General features: G+C 34.9%; 1 protein-coding gene across 1 annotated transcript in view; it reads right to left on the reverse strand.

Moving 5' to 3' along the window:
• Window positions 1-14,869, reverse strand: part of spidr (scaffold protein involved in DNA repair) — a 47,286-nt gene that overhangs the window by 32,078 nt on the left and 339 nt on the right. Inside the window, exons 2-6 of the mRNA XM_084102063.1 lie at window positions 14,233-14,388; window positions 14,088-14,151; window positions 13,357-13,545; window positions 11,527-11,621; window positions 3,653-3,873 (exon numbers count right to left, since the gene is read on the reverse strand). Of these exons, the coding sequence (XP_083958189.1) occupies window positions 3,653-3,873; window positions 11,527-11,621; window positions 13,357-13,545; window positions 14,088-14,151; window positions 14,233-14,388 (725 nt within the window). The remainder of the gene's footprint in view (window positions 1-3,652; window positions 3,874-11,526; window positions 11,622-13,356; window positions 13,546-14,087; window positions 14,152-14,232; window positions 14,389-14,869) is intronic.

The following is a 14,869-nucleotide window of genomic DNA, read 5'->3' on the forward strand; positions in this document are numbered from 1 at the left end:
AATCATTTGAATATGAATCAATTGACCAATGATAAAGAATAATGGGAATCATTCATAAAGAATTAAATAATGAATCAGACTGAATCAACTAGAATCAATCACATATAATGAGTTATAGAGAATAAACCAGAATAAATCTCATTGAATCAATTCCATAAAGAGAATCAACTTGAATCAATTCTATAGAATCAAAGATGGAGAATCAAACATAGAGACTCAATCACATAGAATCAGCCACATGGAATCATTCATATAAAATCAATCACATGGAATAAATCACAAAGAATAAATACCATATATTCAAGATTATAGAATGAAATGTTAGAGATTCAATCCCATAGACTTAGATTTAGAGAATGAGTTCAATACAATTAATAATGAGAATAATTTCTATAGAATGAATCACTGAGAATGAATCAACTAGAATCAATCACATAGCATGAGTCAGAGAATAAACCAGAATAAATCTCATTGAATCAATTCCATAAAGAGAATCAACTTGAATCAATTCTATAGAATCAAAGACAGAGAATCAAACATAGAGACTCAATCACATAGAATCAGCCACATGGAATCATTCATATAAAATCAATCACATGGAATAAATCACAAAGAATAAATACCATATATTCAAGATTATAGAATGAAATGTTAGAGATTCAATCCCATAGACTTAGATTTAGAGAATGAGTTCAATACAATTAATAATGAGAATAATTTCTATAGAATGAATCACTGAGAATGAATCAACTAGAATCAATCACATAGCATGAGTCAGAGAATAAACCAGAATAAATCTCATTGAATCAATTCCATAAAGAGAATCAACTTGAATCAATTCTATAGAATCAAAGACAGAGAATCAAACATAGAGACTCAATCACATAGAATCAGCCACATGGAATCATTCATATAAAATCAATCACATGGAATAAATCACAAAGAATAAATACCATATATTCAAGATTATAGAATGAAATGTTAGAGATTCAATCCCATAGACTTAGATTTAGAGAATGAGTTCAATACAATTAATAATGAGAATAATTTCTATAGAATGAATCACTGAGAATGAATCAACTAGAATCAATCACATAGCATGAGTCAGAGAATAAACCAGAATAAATCTCATTGAATCAATTCCATAAAGAGAATCAACTTGAATCAATTCTATAGAATCAAAGACAGAGAATCAAACATAGAGACTCAATCACATAGAATCAGCCACATGGAATCATTCATATAAAATCAATCACATGGAATAAATCACAAAGGATAAATACCATATATTCAAGATTATAGAATGAAATGTTAGAGATTCAATCCCATAGACTTAGATTTAGAGAATGAGTTCAATACAATTAATAATGAGAATAATTTCTATAGAATGAATCACTGAGAATGAATCAACTAGAATCAATCACATAGCATGAGTCAGAGAATAAACCAGAATAAATCTCATTGAATCAATTCCATAAAGAGAATCAACTTGAATCAATTCTATAGAATCAAAGACAGAGAATCAAACATAGAGACTCAATCACATAGAATCAGCCACATGGAATCATTCATATAAAATCAATCACATGGAATAAATCACAAAGAATAAATACCATATATTCAAGATTATAGAATGAAATGTTAGAGATTCAATCCCATAGACTTAGATTTAGAGAATGAGTTCAATACAATTAATAATGAGAATAATTTCTATAGAATGAATCACTGAGAATGAATCAACTAGAATCAATCACATAGCATGAGTCAGAGAATAAACCAGAATAAATCTCATTGAATCAATTCCATAAAGAGAATCAACTTGAATCAATTCTATAGAATCAAAGACAGAGAATCAAACATAGAGACTCAATCACATAGAATCAGCCACATGGAATCATTCATATAAAATCAATCACATGGAATAAATCACAAAGGATAAATACCATATATTCAAGATTATAGAATGAAATGTTAGAGATTCAATCCCATAGACTTAGATTTAGAGAATGAGTTCAATACAATTAATAATGAGAATAATTTCTATAGAATGAATCACTGAGAATGAATCAACTAGAATCAATCACATAGCATGAGTCATAGAGAATCAGTTAGAACCAATGCCATTGAATTAACTCCATTTAGAATCTGAATCAAACAGAGAATAAATCATAGAGAAACCAATCAAATCTATATTCACAAAAATCTATATACACTTCACACTGAAAATGTATCCATATTTATAAAACATTTTGTCTTTCATAAAACTTGGCTCAAATTTATGACAGGCTAGTTAACTAAAGGATGAGCTCCATTCTGCTTGCACTTAACTGTTATTTGCTTTAATTATGTTTATGATGTGTTCATTTTTATTAGTTTTTATGTATGCTAAGTGGGTGGTAGTTAATATGTATGCTATACTCTTTATGTGTAGTCATATGAAAGCATGACAGAACATGAAACGCCACATTAGCAGACACACAGGCAGGGGACAACTTATCCTGAGCTTGCCTGCAGAAGGGACTGAGGGTCAGCAGAAGGATGTATGGACTAACGAGAGCCAAAAAGAGACACAGCTCCCCCGTGAGGGGACAAACTATACATGTCCTTCCTCGTCCATTCACCAAATCTGACAAACGAGTCATTTATGGTAAAAATGTCATCAGTAGTACTCAATCTTTCATGGCCACTAGAAAATGACTACTGAGTAACATAAGAAAATTAAAGCTGCAAGCAGCGATGAAAAGGGCCCTCGCACCCCTGCCACCGCCACCCGGCGCCTTTAGTAAAGGCCTTAAGATTACATTCACCAAATTTGAAGAGGATCAGATCAAAACTGTAGGAGGAGATCGTTAAAGTACAACATTAGGAAATGGCAAAAACTGTTCAAAGTAGTTCAAAATAGCTGACTTCCTGTAGTGTTTAGGGCTGCGCTCCAAGAGACTTTTTTGTAGGTATTGGGTCATTACATGTATGTACCAAATTTCATACCTGTACGTGAAACGTAGAGCCGGGGCAAAATGTAGGGGCAATAATTAAGCCATTTTGCCCCACCCAATTTTGAAAACCACATCACACGTAAATTTTCACCACTTCTGAAGCGTGTGCAAAGTTTCATGATTTTTCGAGCACGTTAAGGCCCTCTAAAAAGCGATTCACTTTGGAGAAGAAGAATAATAATAAACGGAGCAAAAACAATAGGGTCCTCTCACCATCGGTGCTCGGGCCCTAAAAAGGCCGAAGTACCATGCATTCGGAGCTGTGTCTTATGCACGTAGGAGGAAGTGTTCTGGTAAATTAAATAAGGTGATACAAACGTGCAAAGAAACCGCTCCTCGATAGCCAATCAAAAACCAAACTGACCAGGTTTTTACAGTAAGGGTGTGGATGTATTATTAAACTGCTTCTGCTAGACTTTGAACTCTTTTGTATTCGGTGTGTTTACACTGATATAAATTTTGGGGTTGTGAACTTCACGTCAAACATTGGGAGGGGGACAAAAAGCCAGTAAGAATGAATAGCAGTGTGAAGGATTACTTTCAGTTAAGACGATAAATCCTAATCATAAAGCCAGTCACTGAACTCATAATTTAAGTTCATCTTGCACAGGGTTGCACTGAAATGAACATTAAGATCCAAGCACCATAGATCATACCTTTCAAATCTCCTTTTTTTACTCGAGTCCTCTGGGGTCTTGGCGCTCTTGGCGGTTTGTTTCTGAGGTGTCTGAAGAATGGCCTGAGCGGATCGAACCCACTCGCTGACCGACTGCTTGCTGGTTTCGGCTGGGTCCAGAAGGAAAGAGTCTGCTCTGCTTTCTTCTGGATCTTCATCACTATCGTCGTAAGATGAGTAGTCTGAAATCTCAGCTGGTGCCTAAAACGGAGAGGATGGTTTTAGTCATTTGGCAGATGCTTTTATCCACAGCAGTGTAGTTATAACTTATTGTTAAAGTAAAATAAATTATTTTCAAAAAAAAATTATTAAAATGACAAAAGCATGTAAAAAAGTACTAAAACTTCAATTAATATGAAAACTGAAAATATTTAACCTAGCTCAAAATATGAATAAATACTATAATATAGTATAAAAATAGTAATACTTAACACTACTCCAAAGTCACTTATGAATGTGGATCATCACAAGCATGAAAGGACATTTGAATACTTTTTGCCTTTTTTTGTCAGAAGAGCATTTATTAGAAAATAAATAATTTGGGGAGAGATGGAATATGAAACATGATAAATAATTGGGATATGATACGACATTCTTCTTCAAAATATCTTCTTTTGTGTTCAGCAGAAGAAAGAAATTCATACAGGTTTGAAACAACTTGACGGTGAGTAAATGATGACAACATTTTCATTTTTGGGTGAACTATCCCTTTAATGTTTGACTATAAAATGAACATTAAAAGTGCAAAGTCAAATCGTCACAGCAATAAACACACAAAGGAACTGATTTCAGGATTGCAAGCCTTAATAAAATTGACATAATATTGTGATTGAAAGTTTCCAAAGACTTTTAAGAAATATAATACACCCTTCAATCTCTTCAAACTCTCATCAATCAAACTCTTGGTTCACAATTACACAAATTATGGTACCTGAGTGACGCCGCCTGGCAGGCTGCCGCCATGGTGTCAAAGTCAAATTATGGACAAAACAGGTGTTACAAAAATATGTCAGCCTGTGTTTTTACCTCATTCACACACACAAAAACATCATGCTGGGATATGAAAGCCAACACAGTATTAAGCTGAGCCTTAAAAATGAACAAAAACAAGTCATTACAGATGGCTGAGGGCCACCCAAAACAAAGCCAAAAATCTGAATATCTATGAACCAGTACCTTGTACAACACAATCATCATTCAAATTCACATGCATGCTAGAGAAGAAAATAAGTGAGAAGGGCAAAGGTGGGAGGCAAAAACAAAACAAAACAAGAACTAAGTGATCTCCCATTAAATCTATCCTGCTGCACATATGGTAATTCCCCAGGGGTCTACGCGTCAGCCTATCCAGCACTGCATTCATTTCAACCTCTGGCTTCTGGAAAATGCTTTGAATCACTCTTTTTAAGTACTGCCACTGATCTCTGAATCCACACGCAACTCCTACCCATTCTTCCTACGTACGACACTTGCCTTTTAGTTACTACATCTAAAATCACTGGCTTTGTGAGTATTGGTGTTTGCTAAGGCAAGAATCACTGGTATTATTGCTCATACTTAGGGTTAAGGGTTTCTTCAAATAAATAATAAATCGGCGACAAAACAGGAATAAAAAATAAAATTTCAAAGACTTACATTCAAAGATGAACTAGAGATTTTCATAATATATAGAAAGACTGAATCTAAACGGTATATACATGTAAAGTTCAAAAGAACAGCATTTATCTGAAACAGAAAGCTGCTGTAACATTATAGACTGCCGTTCAAAAGTTTGGGGTCAGTGAGAATTGTTTTTGGAAGGGAAGAAATAAAATAAATCAATACTTTTATTCAACAAGGATGCATTCAATTAATCAAAGGTTACAATAAAGACATGTATAATGTTACAAAAGATTCTATTTCAGATAGAACTTTCTATTCATCAAAGAATCCTGAAAAAAATTAATTCCATAACTGTTTTCAACATTGATAAGTATGAAAATATGTTTTTGAGCATCAAATCAGCATATTAGAATGATTTCTGAAGGATCATGTGACACTGAAGACTGGAGTAATGATGCTGAAAATTCAGCTTTGATCACAGGAATAAATTACATTTTAAAATCTATTAAAATAGAAAAAAGTTATTTAAATGTTCATAATATTTAACAATATTACTGTTTTTTTATCAAATAAATGCAGCCTTGGTGAACAGAAAATATTTCTTTTAAAAACATTAAAAATCTTACTGATCTCAAACTTTTGAATGGCAGTGTATATATTTATTAGAGATGCACCGATTGATCGGCTGGTGACCGGAATTGGCCGATTTTCACGTGATCGGCCATGACCGGCAACCGGCCGGTCAGTCTGACATATGCCGATTTTATGCCGGTCAAATGCACTCGGGCGCCGCATGATTAACCTTTAGAGCGGTACGGTCTCATATATGGGATTTTTATTTCTGTGCCCCTGAGAGTACGGTGCCACATTTAGAATGTTCAATGACGTCTTATAACTGCCAGATTCAAACTGTGCTTTCGCGCGTTGGCTGGCGCTGAGCCAGAGTCGGACGCGTTCAGCGCTGTCATATATCACAACTAAGCAGTGTTTTCAACCTCATAATGTTTATTTTAGGTTTCAGATATTTAAATACACATATGTAGGAGTAAAACAATACATTTGGAGTTTGTAAAATACACACTGATGTCTATGGAAGCAGCAATAACAATCTATTCAAACATAATTTGCAGACATGTGTTATTCATATCAGACAAACATAGTGGAAGTAACTATAAAGTTTACTCTATTCTTCTCAGTTCACCGGCCACTTTCTTGCATTTATTTCGGGAGAAACTGATGAATTCACGTGCTGTAAGTTAAATCCGACTGACAGGACAACATTGCGGCGCCCATCTCATGTTATAGATCAAGATTATTTATAAAGGTTTTTAAACGACCAAACACACTCACTTACACGTATTTGAGAATCGGAATATCAGATAGGCTAGTTGATGACATGGTAACTTAAGCAAGTTTGTGAATATTTTGAATAAAAAAGGAAAAGCGAAATAAAAGCGACACATCTGTCATACAGTATTGTGGCTGCGGTGTATCGCGTGACGCGTCGCCACGGAAACATTAAAGGGAACGTTCGCCTTGAAAAAACTCACTCTGGGGGTGGGGGAGTCAGTTAGAATATTTTAAACTTACGCGTGAAAGGGTTAAAGAAAAGATCGAAAATAAATATTTGTGTGTGCTGTAAAGTGGTTAGAAAAAAATTAAATCGGAATCGGCTAAAAAATCGGTATCGGCAGGTCAAACTCAATGAAAAATCGGAAATCGGAATCGGCCTAGAAAATTGTAATCGGTGCATCTCTAATATTTATTTATTTATTTATTTGTATATATATATAAACTTTTCCACAGACAGTCCAGAGAAACACATGTTATACATATATGCATTTTTCTCATGCTCTGAACACAGGGAAATCAAAGCTATTGTGCTAAGTGGTCAGGTGTAAACAGACCCTGTGCTGTGACACAAGCAAATTCTACAGCCCTTTGTGAAAATTAAAGAATTGATTCCAAATGCATTATGGGAAAATCTACAAGTCAATCTGAGAGATGTGACGAGGGACATCCAGCCCTGACAAAAGCACACACCCTCAAGCAAACAATAGACAAAGACAGAGAAGATAAATTCCAAAGATGGACTTGTAGATAAGACCAGGGCCGTCATGAGACCCGATGATATGTGATATACGAGTCATTTACCGTATGACAGGTCGTAAAAGACAGATGTAAGGGAATGGGAGGGGGTTTTGTGTGTGTGAGTGTTTGTGTGGTTGCATTGTCACAAACTGGTTTTCTCATGGAAAAAAAAAATCGGCTGCCTCCTTGTCATGTGGAGACACGAACGGCATTCCAGCCCGCCAAACAGCCTACACACTCTTTTATTTGAATCAACTTGACCCTGCAGGGCAGCCTGCCAGCAAACAGTGCACTACACGCGCTCTCTCTCTCTCTCTCTCTGCAGTACACTATGTTCCTGGCCCGGGCTCAAAAATGTGTTCACCCTGCACTGGCTCAAAATGAATGGAGGAGTACACAAACTTTTCGCTCTATCAAATCTATCATTCCAGATACGTCATATAGGGGCAGTTCCCAAACCAGCGGGAACAGGACGATCACGGAGCTGAACGGAGAGGGTGCCAGGCCACAGAAAAGCGTGTCAGCGCCAAGAACGCCCGAGATTGATTTGCAAGTGCAGGAAGACATAAGGAAATTGATTATGGGTAGAAACAAAGATGTAGTAAATTGAGAAATTAAAACAATTAGTGTGCATTAAACACATTATGTCTAGACGCATGTCTGTTTTTTCCACTCTTCCTGTAAATGGACCCAAAGCGATTTTCCTGTGAAAGCCGGGCAAGTAAACAATCTTTTTTTTTTTTTTTTTTTAAACAAATGGTTTCAATCTTGAATCCAGGAAGCAGGGCTGATTTAAAATACACTTTTAAAAGGAGGCATGGGAGTAAGTGCTAAACATAGCTGTGATCTGGATGAGTCCAAGACAGACGTTTCAGCATCATTCATTCAAACCCTTAGTGTCACCTTGAGGAAATTCAAAAATAATGTTTAAAAGATGTTTTACATTAGTGATTCTCAACTTTTTTTTTTTTATCCCAAAAAAACTGGTCTGTTCTGATCATCAGAAAAAACATTAAAAAAACAATGTTAAATGCACATATTTCTTCCCATATCTTCTGTTGTTGACGTCAAAGGCATTCAATCAAACTCATTATGGCACAAATTCACCTGTCGTTTGGCAATGATAGATAAACAATACAGATGACAGCGTGGACAGGTTCAGTGACATACCCTCATTCTCAGAAACCAGGAACAAAACTACACAAGGTTAAAAGAAAATATTATTCAAAGAAATACATTAAATACGGGTTCGCTCACAAAGATAAACATGATTTGAAACAACTGCAATTTTTTTTTACAGTGAATTACTGAGAGTAATATTTAACATTGAATTATTAATGATTGAATTATTATTTATATCATTGTTTTTTTAAACAATATTAATATTTTATATTATGTTTTAAATGTAATTCATTTTTAAATAAATATATTTATTATTAGGGTTAGGTTAATTATTTTTTTATCCGATGACCCAAAGCATTTCCAATGACAAAGAAACTCTAAAAATCTGGATCTGTATCTTGGGTGTTACTGAATTATTATTTGGATCTATGCCAAAAAAACAGACTAAACTACAAGGAAACTTTTGAATGTTTAAACAATGTGTGATGTGATGCAAGCTATTAATTAGACAGTTCACAGCTGTGTTTGTACAGTGCTGATAACATCTCTTTAACATGACAAACTTGCCTACCACTGCCCTTCCAGGAAGCAGAAGAATGAATGAATGAATGAATGAATGAATGAATGAATGAATCATTTAATTAGCACTTTACTATGTTCTACGGTACACCCAAAGCACTTTACAAATCATATCTGGAACTATCTAGAAGTAACTATCAAGCCAGCACAGTCTGAATGGAATTGCAGTTCATGTCACGAATCACAATTACTGGCAACACGATGCATCATGATGAATTATGATAATCATGGTCAAAGATCACTAGCATAAGGTAGGCTGCTTCATGATGTCATTGCTGATGACACAGATGTTGGGAATAATGTTCCTGTCCTAAAACATTAAATCAGGATATATTTGAAATGGTTCACCCCAAAATGAAAATTCATCATTCACTCACTATTTTGTCATTCCCAAAAATGCATGACTTGAACACAAAAGAATTTGGAAGAATGTTGCAAATGCTTTTGTCCATTCAATGAAAGTCAAAGGGATCCAATGATGTTTTGGACCCCACTGACTTTCTTTGTATAGACAAAAGCAGTTGTAACATTCTTCGAATACTGAGACATTTCTCACGAAAGCCATATGAGGGTGAGTAAATGATGACAGGTTTTTCAGTTTTGGGTGAACTATCGTTTCGTTTTTAAGGGTCTGGCTCACGATCATGATGAGAGAAGGACTGAATGTCCTAACCTACCTTCATTGCCTCATCTAATTTACATTCTCAGTTCACAAAACTCACAGTTCATAATGCACTATTAAAGGGATAGTTCACCCAAAAATTCTGTCAGTTATCGCTCACCCAACCCCGTAAGACTTTCGTTCATCTTCAGAACACAAATTAAGATATTTTTAAGATTAAATCTGAGAGACCTCTGAGTGAGTTCATGTAGTGTAACAGCGCAGCGCTTCTGGGTTGTACGTCAGAACGTAGGCTCACTATTGGCCGACGCTGGTCATATGTGTGTGATGTGTGTGACGTACAACACAGAAGCGCTGCGCTGTTACACTACATGAACTCACTCGAGGCCCACACAGAAGAAAATTAATAGTTGAATAAAGTCGTTATTTTTGTTTGTTGTTGCGCACAAAAAGTATTCTCGTCGCTTGATAAACTTAAGATTGAGCCACTGTAATCACTTGGACTATTTTAAACATTGTCTTTACTAACTTTTCTGGGCCGGCAAGTTTCAATAACATAGAAGCCTATGGAGGAGTGAGACAGCTCTCAGATTTAATCAAAAATATCTTCATTTGTGTTCCGAAGATGAACGAAAGTCTTACGGGGTTGGAACAACATGAGGGCGAGTAATTACTGACAGAACTTTCATTTTTGGGTGAACTATCCCTTTAATGATGATGGGTATATTTCTAATCTAAATCTAATCTAATCTAAAGATACTTAATTTAGCTTTATTTCATTTAGCATGTCTAAGACTACTTCAGTTCGGCTTTCAGATAATATGTACTACAGATATGGCCGGTTTCACAGACAAAGCTTAAGCCTATCCAAGGCTAAAATGCATGTTTGAGCTGTTTTAACTAAAAGCAACTTGCACTGAAACATCTTAAAATGTGTTAGTCAAGGTTTAGTCTCAAGATGCACACCAGTAATGTTTTTTTCTAAGGCATGTTTATAAAAGCTATCTTAAATGTCCTAATTAAACTAAGGCCTAATCCTGGCTTAATTTAAGCCCTGTCTGTGAAACCAGGTCATAATATACCATTATAAGATGCATAGTGGAAATTAGACGCATTGTGTGCACTGGCAAAACAACAGATCTGAGTTAAACAAGCATTAATTACATTAAACTAATTTCTTATTATTATTTCATTTCATGTGTCATGTTGTTTTGGAAAATAATATGACGTTGAGCCACATTTGATCTTTTAATCAGATGACTTGAGTGACATAAAATGCCAAATATTAATAAACTAATACCAAGTAAGGTTGCAAATAAATATTTAAGCCAAAGGTCAGTCCTAAAAGGAGCAGGGACATTGAGAACCCTGGTGAGCGCTTAAGACATCTCATCCGAGGAATCCTAGCGCCCCCTACTGAACAACCGTGTGCCTATATATCTCACCTGATCACATTTCTCTCATTAAATCTGTATTTTAATATTTTCCTTTTTCCCCCCCATTTAAAAATATTTGTGTTCTTCTTTTAAAGTTAACATGAAATTACTTTTAATACATGTAAAATTATTCTGCCAATGTAAAACTATAAGTTTTGAGTGTTTTCTGTTGGAACGGTGTCGTGTTAGCGGCCCCTAAGTTAATAACTAATGATCTTTGTAATGGAAGTGAATCAATCAATCAAAACTAACTTTAGCTGGACAGTGACTCTAATCTAGAGCTGCTGTAAAGCCTAAACAATCTCTGTCACTGTAATTTCCTATTATCACTGTAAAGCTGCTTTGAAAGAATCTATATAGTTAAAAGCGCTATATAAATGAAAGTGACTTGACTTGACTTACCGGAACAGGATTTAGAAAGTCACTGTGCTCTTTTGAAGCTGAATTGTCCTCCTCTAATTCGCTGTCTGAATCAATAGAGGGCAGGTCATCTGTCTCTGAGGGAAATGCAGCAGATAATGTCATGTGTTATCTGGATTACATAACAAGCCGGTGCATATTAAACTAGTTATGAACATCTAGAACTGTAAACCGCAAGGTTTTGATTGTACAAGAACATTTTTACATCATTCCACATTCCTGATATAGCACTTATCAAGTAATAATCACACTACACTTGTTGAGTAATATGAACTTTAATACTCTTTAACTAAGAAATAATAAGGAATGCTGATATAAGGAAATCAAAAGTATATTCTTTACTTCTATTAAATTCTGCCATCTAGAGCAACTGCATATTGTATTTTTTGGGATTTCATCTTATATTGTTCATTTTATGATACAACAAATGCAATTAAAAGAGTAAGGATTTTTTTGTTTTTGCTTGCAATGTCAGGATAGTAGTTCAAATTTTTACATGCCAACTGCCCCAACACAATTTATTTTTTTAAATGATACTTTTTTTATTTAGATTCATAATTTTACATTTCTAATGTGTGATTTATAATTATTACATTTATTTTAAATTATTTTTAAAATCTTGATTTCTATCACGTTTCCCTATTAAACTTTTTTTTTTTTTTTTTACTTTAAAAAGACAATTTTTAATAATAGCCAGAAATTATAGAAGGCAACTCTAAGACAGACATGAGTTCCATAAACACCTAGAAAATGATGGCAACGTATCTGTGTTAGCCAGTCAGATAATTTAACCTAGTCGACAAGCAAAATTTTAAATTGTGCAAAGCAAAAATATGCATACATGATGGCCCAAAACGCTGTCACACTCGCCTTGGGCCAGCAAGCCACCCTTAACGTTGAACCCTGAAACTACGGGTCAAATCAAACTCCTGCTGTATTCATATTGTTACGTCCTTGTGTTACGTGTTTTTCTTTGTTTTTCTCCCAGCTTTTCTGGTTTACTTTCACTTTCTTAAGTATCCGTGATTGGTCCAGTAGTCTGTCAATCTTCATCAGCCGCTGACGTCTATCGTCAATGAGAAAAGACCACCTCAGATAAAAGAGCACGCCGGACCTCGCTCTAGAGACGCTGCTTTTTGTCGATGTCCGTCATTTTCCCACATTATCCTGCTGTTTATTGTTGTAAACCCTTTTGTTTGTGTTGCTTGACTTAAGTGTATGTTAAAAAGCCATTCTTGTATTCGTTTCTTCCCCTTTGTATGTAACATAGTTTGTATAGTGTTCACACGGTATGTTACTAGGCCTGGAAGAGGCAGACAGATAAGAATGTCACATGACATACACTGCAACACGTAGAGATTTCAATTTGTGTTGGTACATTAGGTTAGGGGCGAGTGCCACCCCATGTACTTTTGGTTTTAGAGTAGTCAGTGAAGATCAGTTAGGACGTCACGGACAGTGAAGACTTATTTCTTTTCTTTCTTAATTCTTCTTAGTAAGGTTAAAGTCAGACGTCGTTTGGTTTTGTTATTATCTTTTCTTTGGCGCCGCCCGCGTCCCCTCTTCCTCCTTGTAGTATTGTTAATCCTACAAAATAATGTAAATAACCACTGTACATATATTTATATTCTTTGTTCACTCTTACCTTTTTCCTTTTTGTACTGAATAAATGTATTATTCAATGCTTATTGCACGGTATTCCTATGGACTTGTGGTTGTTTGTACAGCACACCACTCAATTTTAAATGTTAGACCACTGTACCTCTAGACTATTGCAAAACAATTCATCATCAAAAGCAACTCTGTTCTCACCTACGCCAGTGCTGAACATCCGCAGACTCCTGTGATAGTCAACAGGATGTTGTTTGTGCGCTCTGGGCCGATGTGGTGCCTGTGTGACAGCCAGACGAGGAGGAGGATGACTATCATTGTCTGCTTCTTCCTCTTCACTGGAGCTCCAGGCAATGTGCACCGGTTCATCTGTGCCAGCATCTCTTTTCCCTTAAATCAATACATTTATTCAGCAAGGACGCATTTCGTTTATCACAAGTGTTTACAAAAGATTTCCATTTCAAATAAATGCTGTTCTTTTGAAGTTTCTATTTATAAAATAATCCTGAAAAATATATAGCAGCACAAATGATTTCAACATTGATCATAATAAGAAATGTTTCTTGAGCAGCAAATCATCACATTAGAATGATTTCTGAAGGATCATGTGACACTGAAGACTGGAGTAATGATGCTGAAAATTCAGCTTTAATCACAGGAATAAATTACATTTTAAAATATATTCAAATAGAAAACAATATATTAATATTTATTAAATTAAAATAATACTTAATAATATTAGTTTTACCAACAAAAAAAAAAAAAAATCACGATTTTTTTTTTAAAATCTTCCCACGCCCTAAATTTAATAGTAGTCTAAATATATGGAACAGAATATCTTATTGATGATATTGTTGCACTTCTCATCTAATTATAAATCTCTGAATGACTATTAATTCACACTTTATAGATTGATCAATCGGTTGTGTTACCAGAAACAGACGCCAGCGCCACATTATGTGCATTTCTGCTCTTCTTCTCTGATGTTTGCAGCTTCTGAAATACAAACACACGACGTTCAGTGCAAGTGTGTAGAAGAGCAACAGCATGACCTGAGGTCTACGTAGCGTAACACACTTGGACGACAGATGTGTCCAGGAAACTGTCCCCGCATCTCTCCCAGCTCTTGGTGGCAGGAGTGGATGTTCTGGCAGAGGGTTTTCCCGCCTTTCTGAAAGTGTCCTTCAAATCGTCTGGGAATAACACACACCTCATGTCCAGGTTTCTCTTACGCTGAAACCACATACACACAAACATGGATATATATATATATATATATATATATATATATATATATATATATATATAAAATAGTTTATAAAATAGTCCTTCAAATCGTCTGGGAATAACACACACCTCATGTCCAGGTTTCTCTTACGCTGAAACCACATACACACAAACATGTATATATATATATATATATATATATATATATATATATAAAATAGTTTAAATTTTTTTGTTAATTAAGACAAAGGGAGGTCACTGGAAAATAGGTTAGTAGTTTTGATTTTATTTGCTTAACATATTGTTAAATTAGACAAAGGGAGGTCACTGGAAAATAGGTTTGTAGTTTAGATTTTATTTGATTAACATTTTATGGTCACTACATAATTTTTAACTCATGTTATTTCAGTTTGCATGACAACTATTTTTCTAAAATATGGAAAATATTAATACAGAATAAGGTAGGTGTGTCCATATTCTTTTCTGA

This window comes from Abramis brama, assembly GCF_963993115.1.
Source record: "Abramis brama genome assembly, chromosome: 24".
Taxonomy (NCBI): Eukaryota; Metazoa; Chordata; class Actinopteri; order Cypriniformes; family Leuciscidae; genus Abramis; species Abramis brama.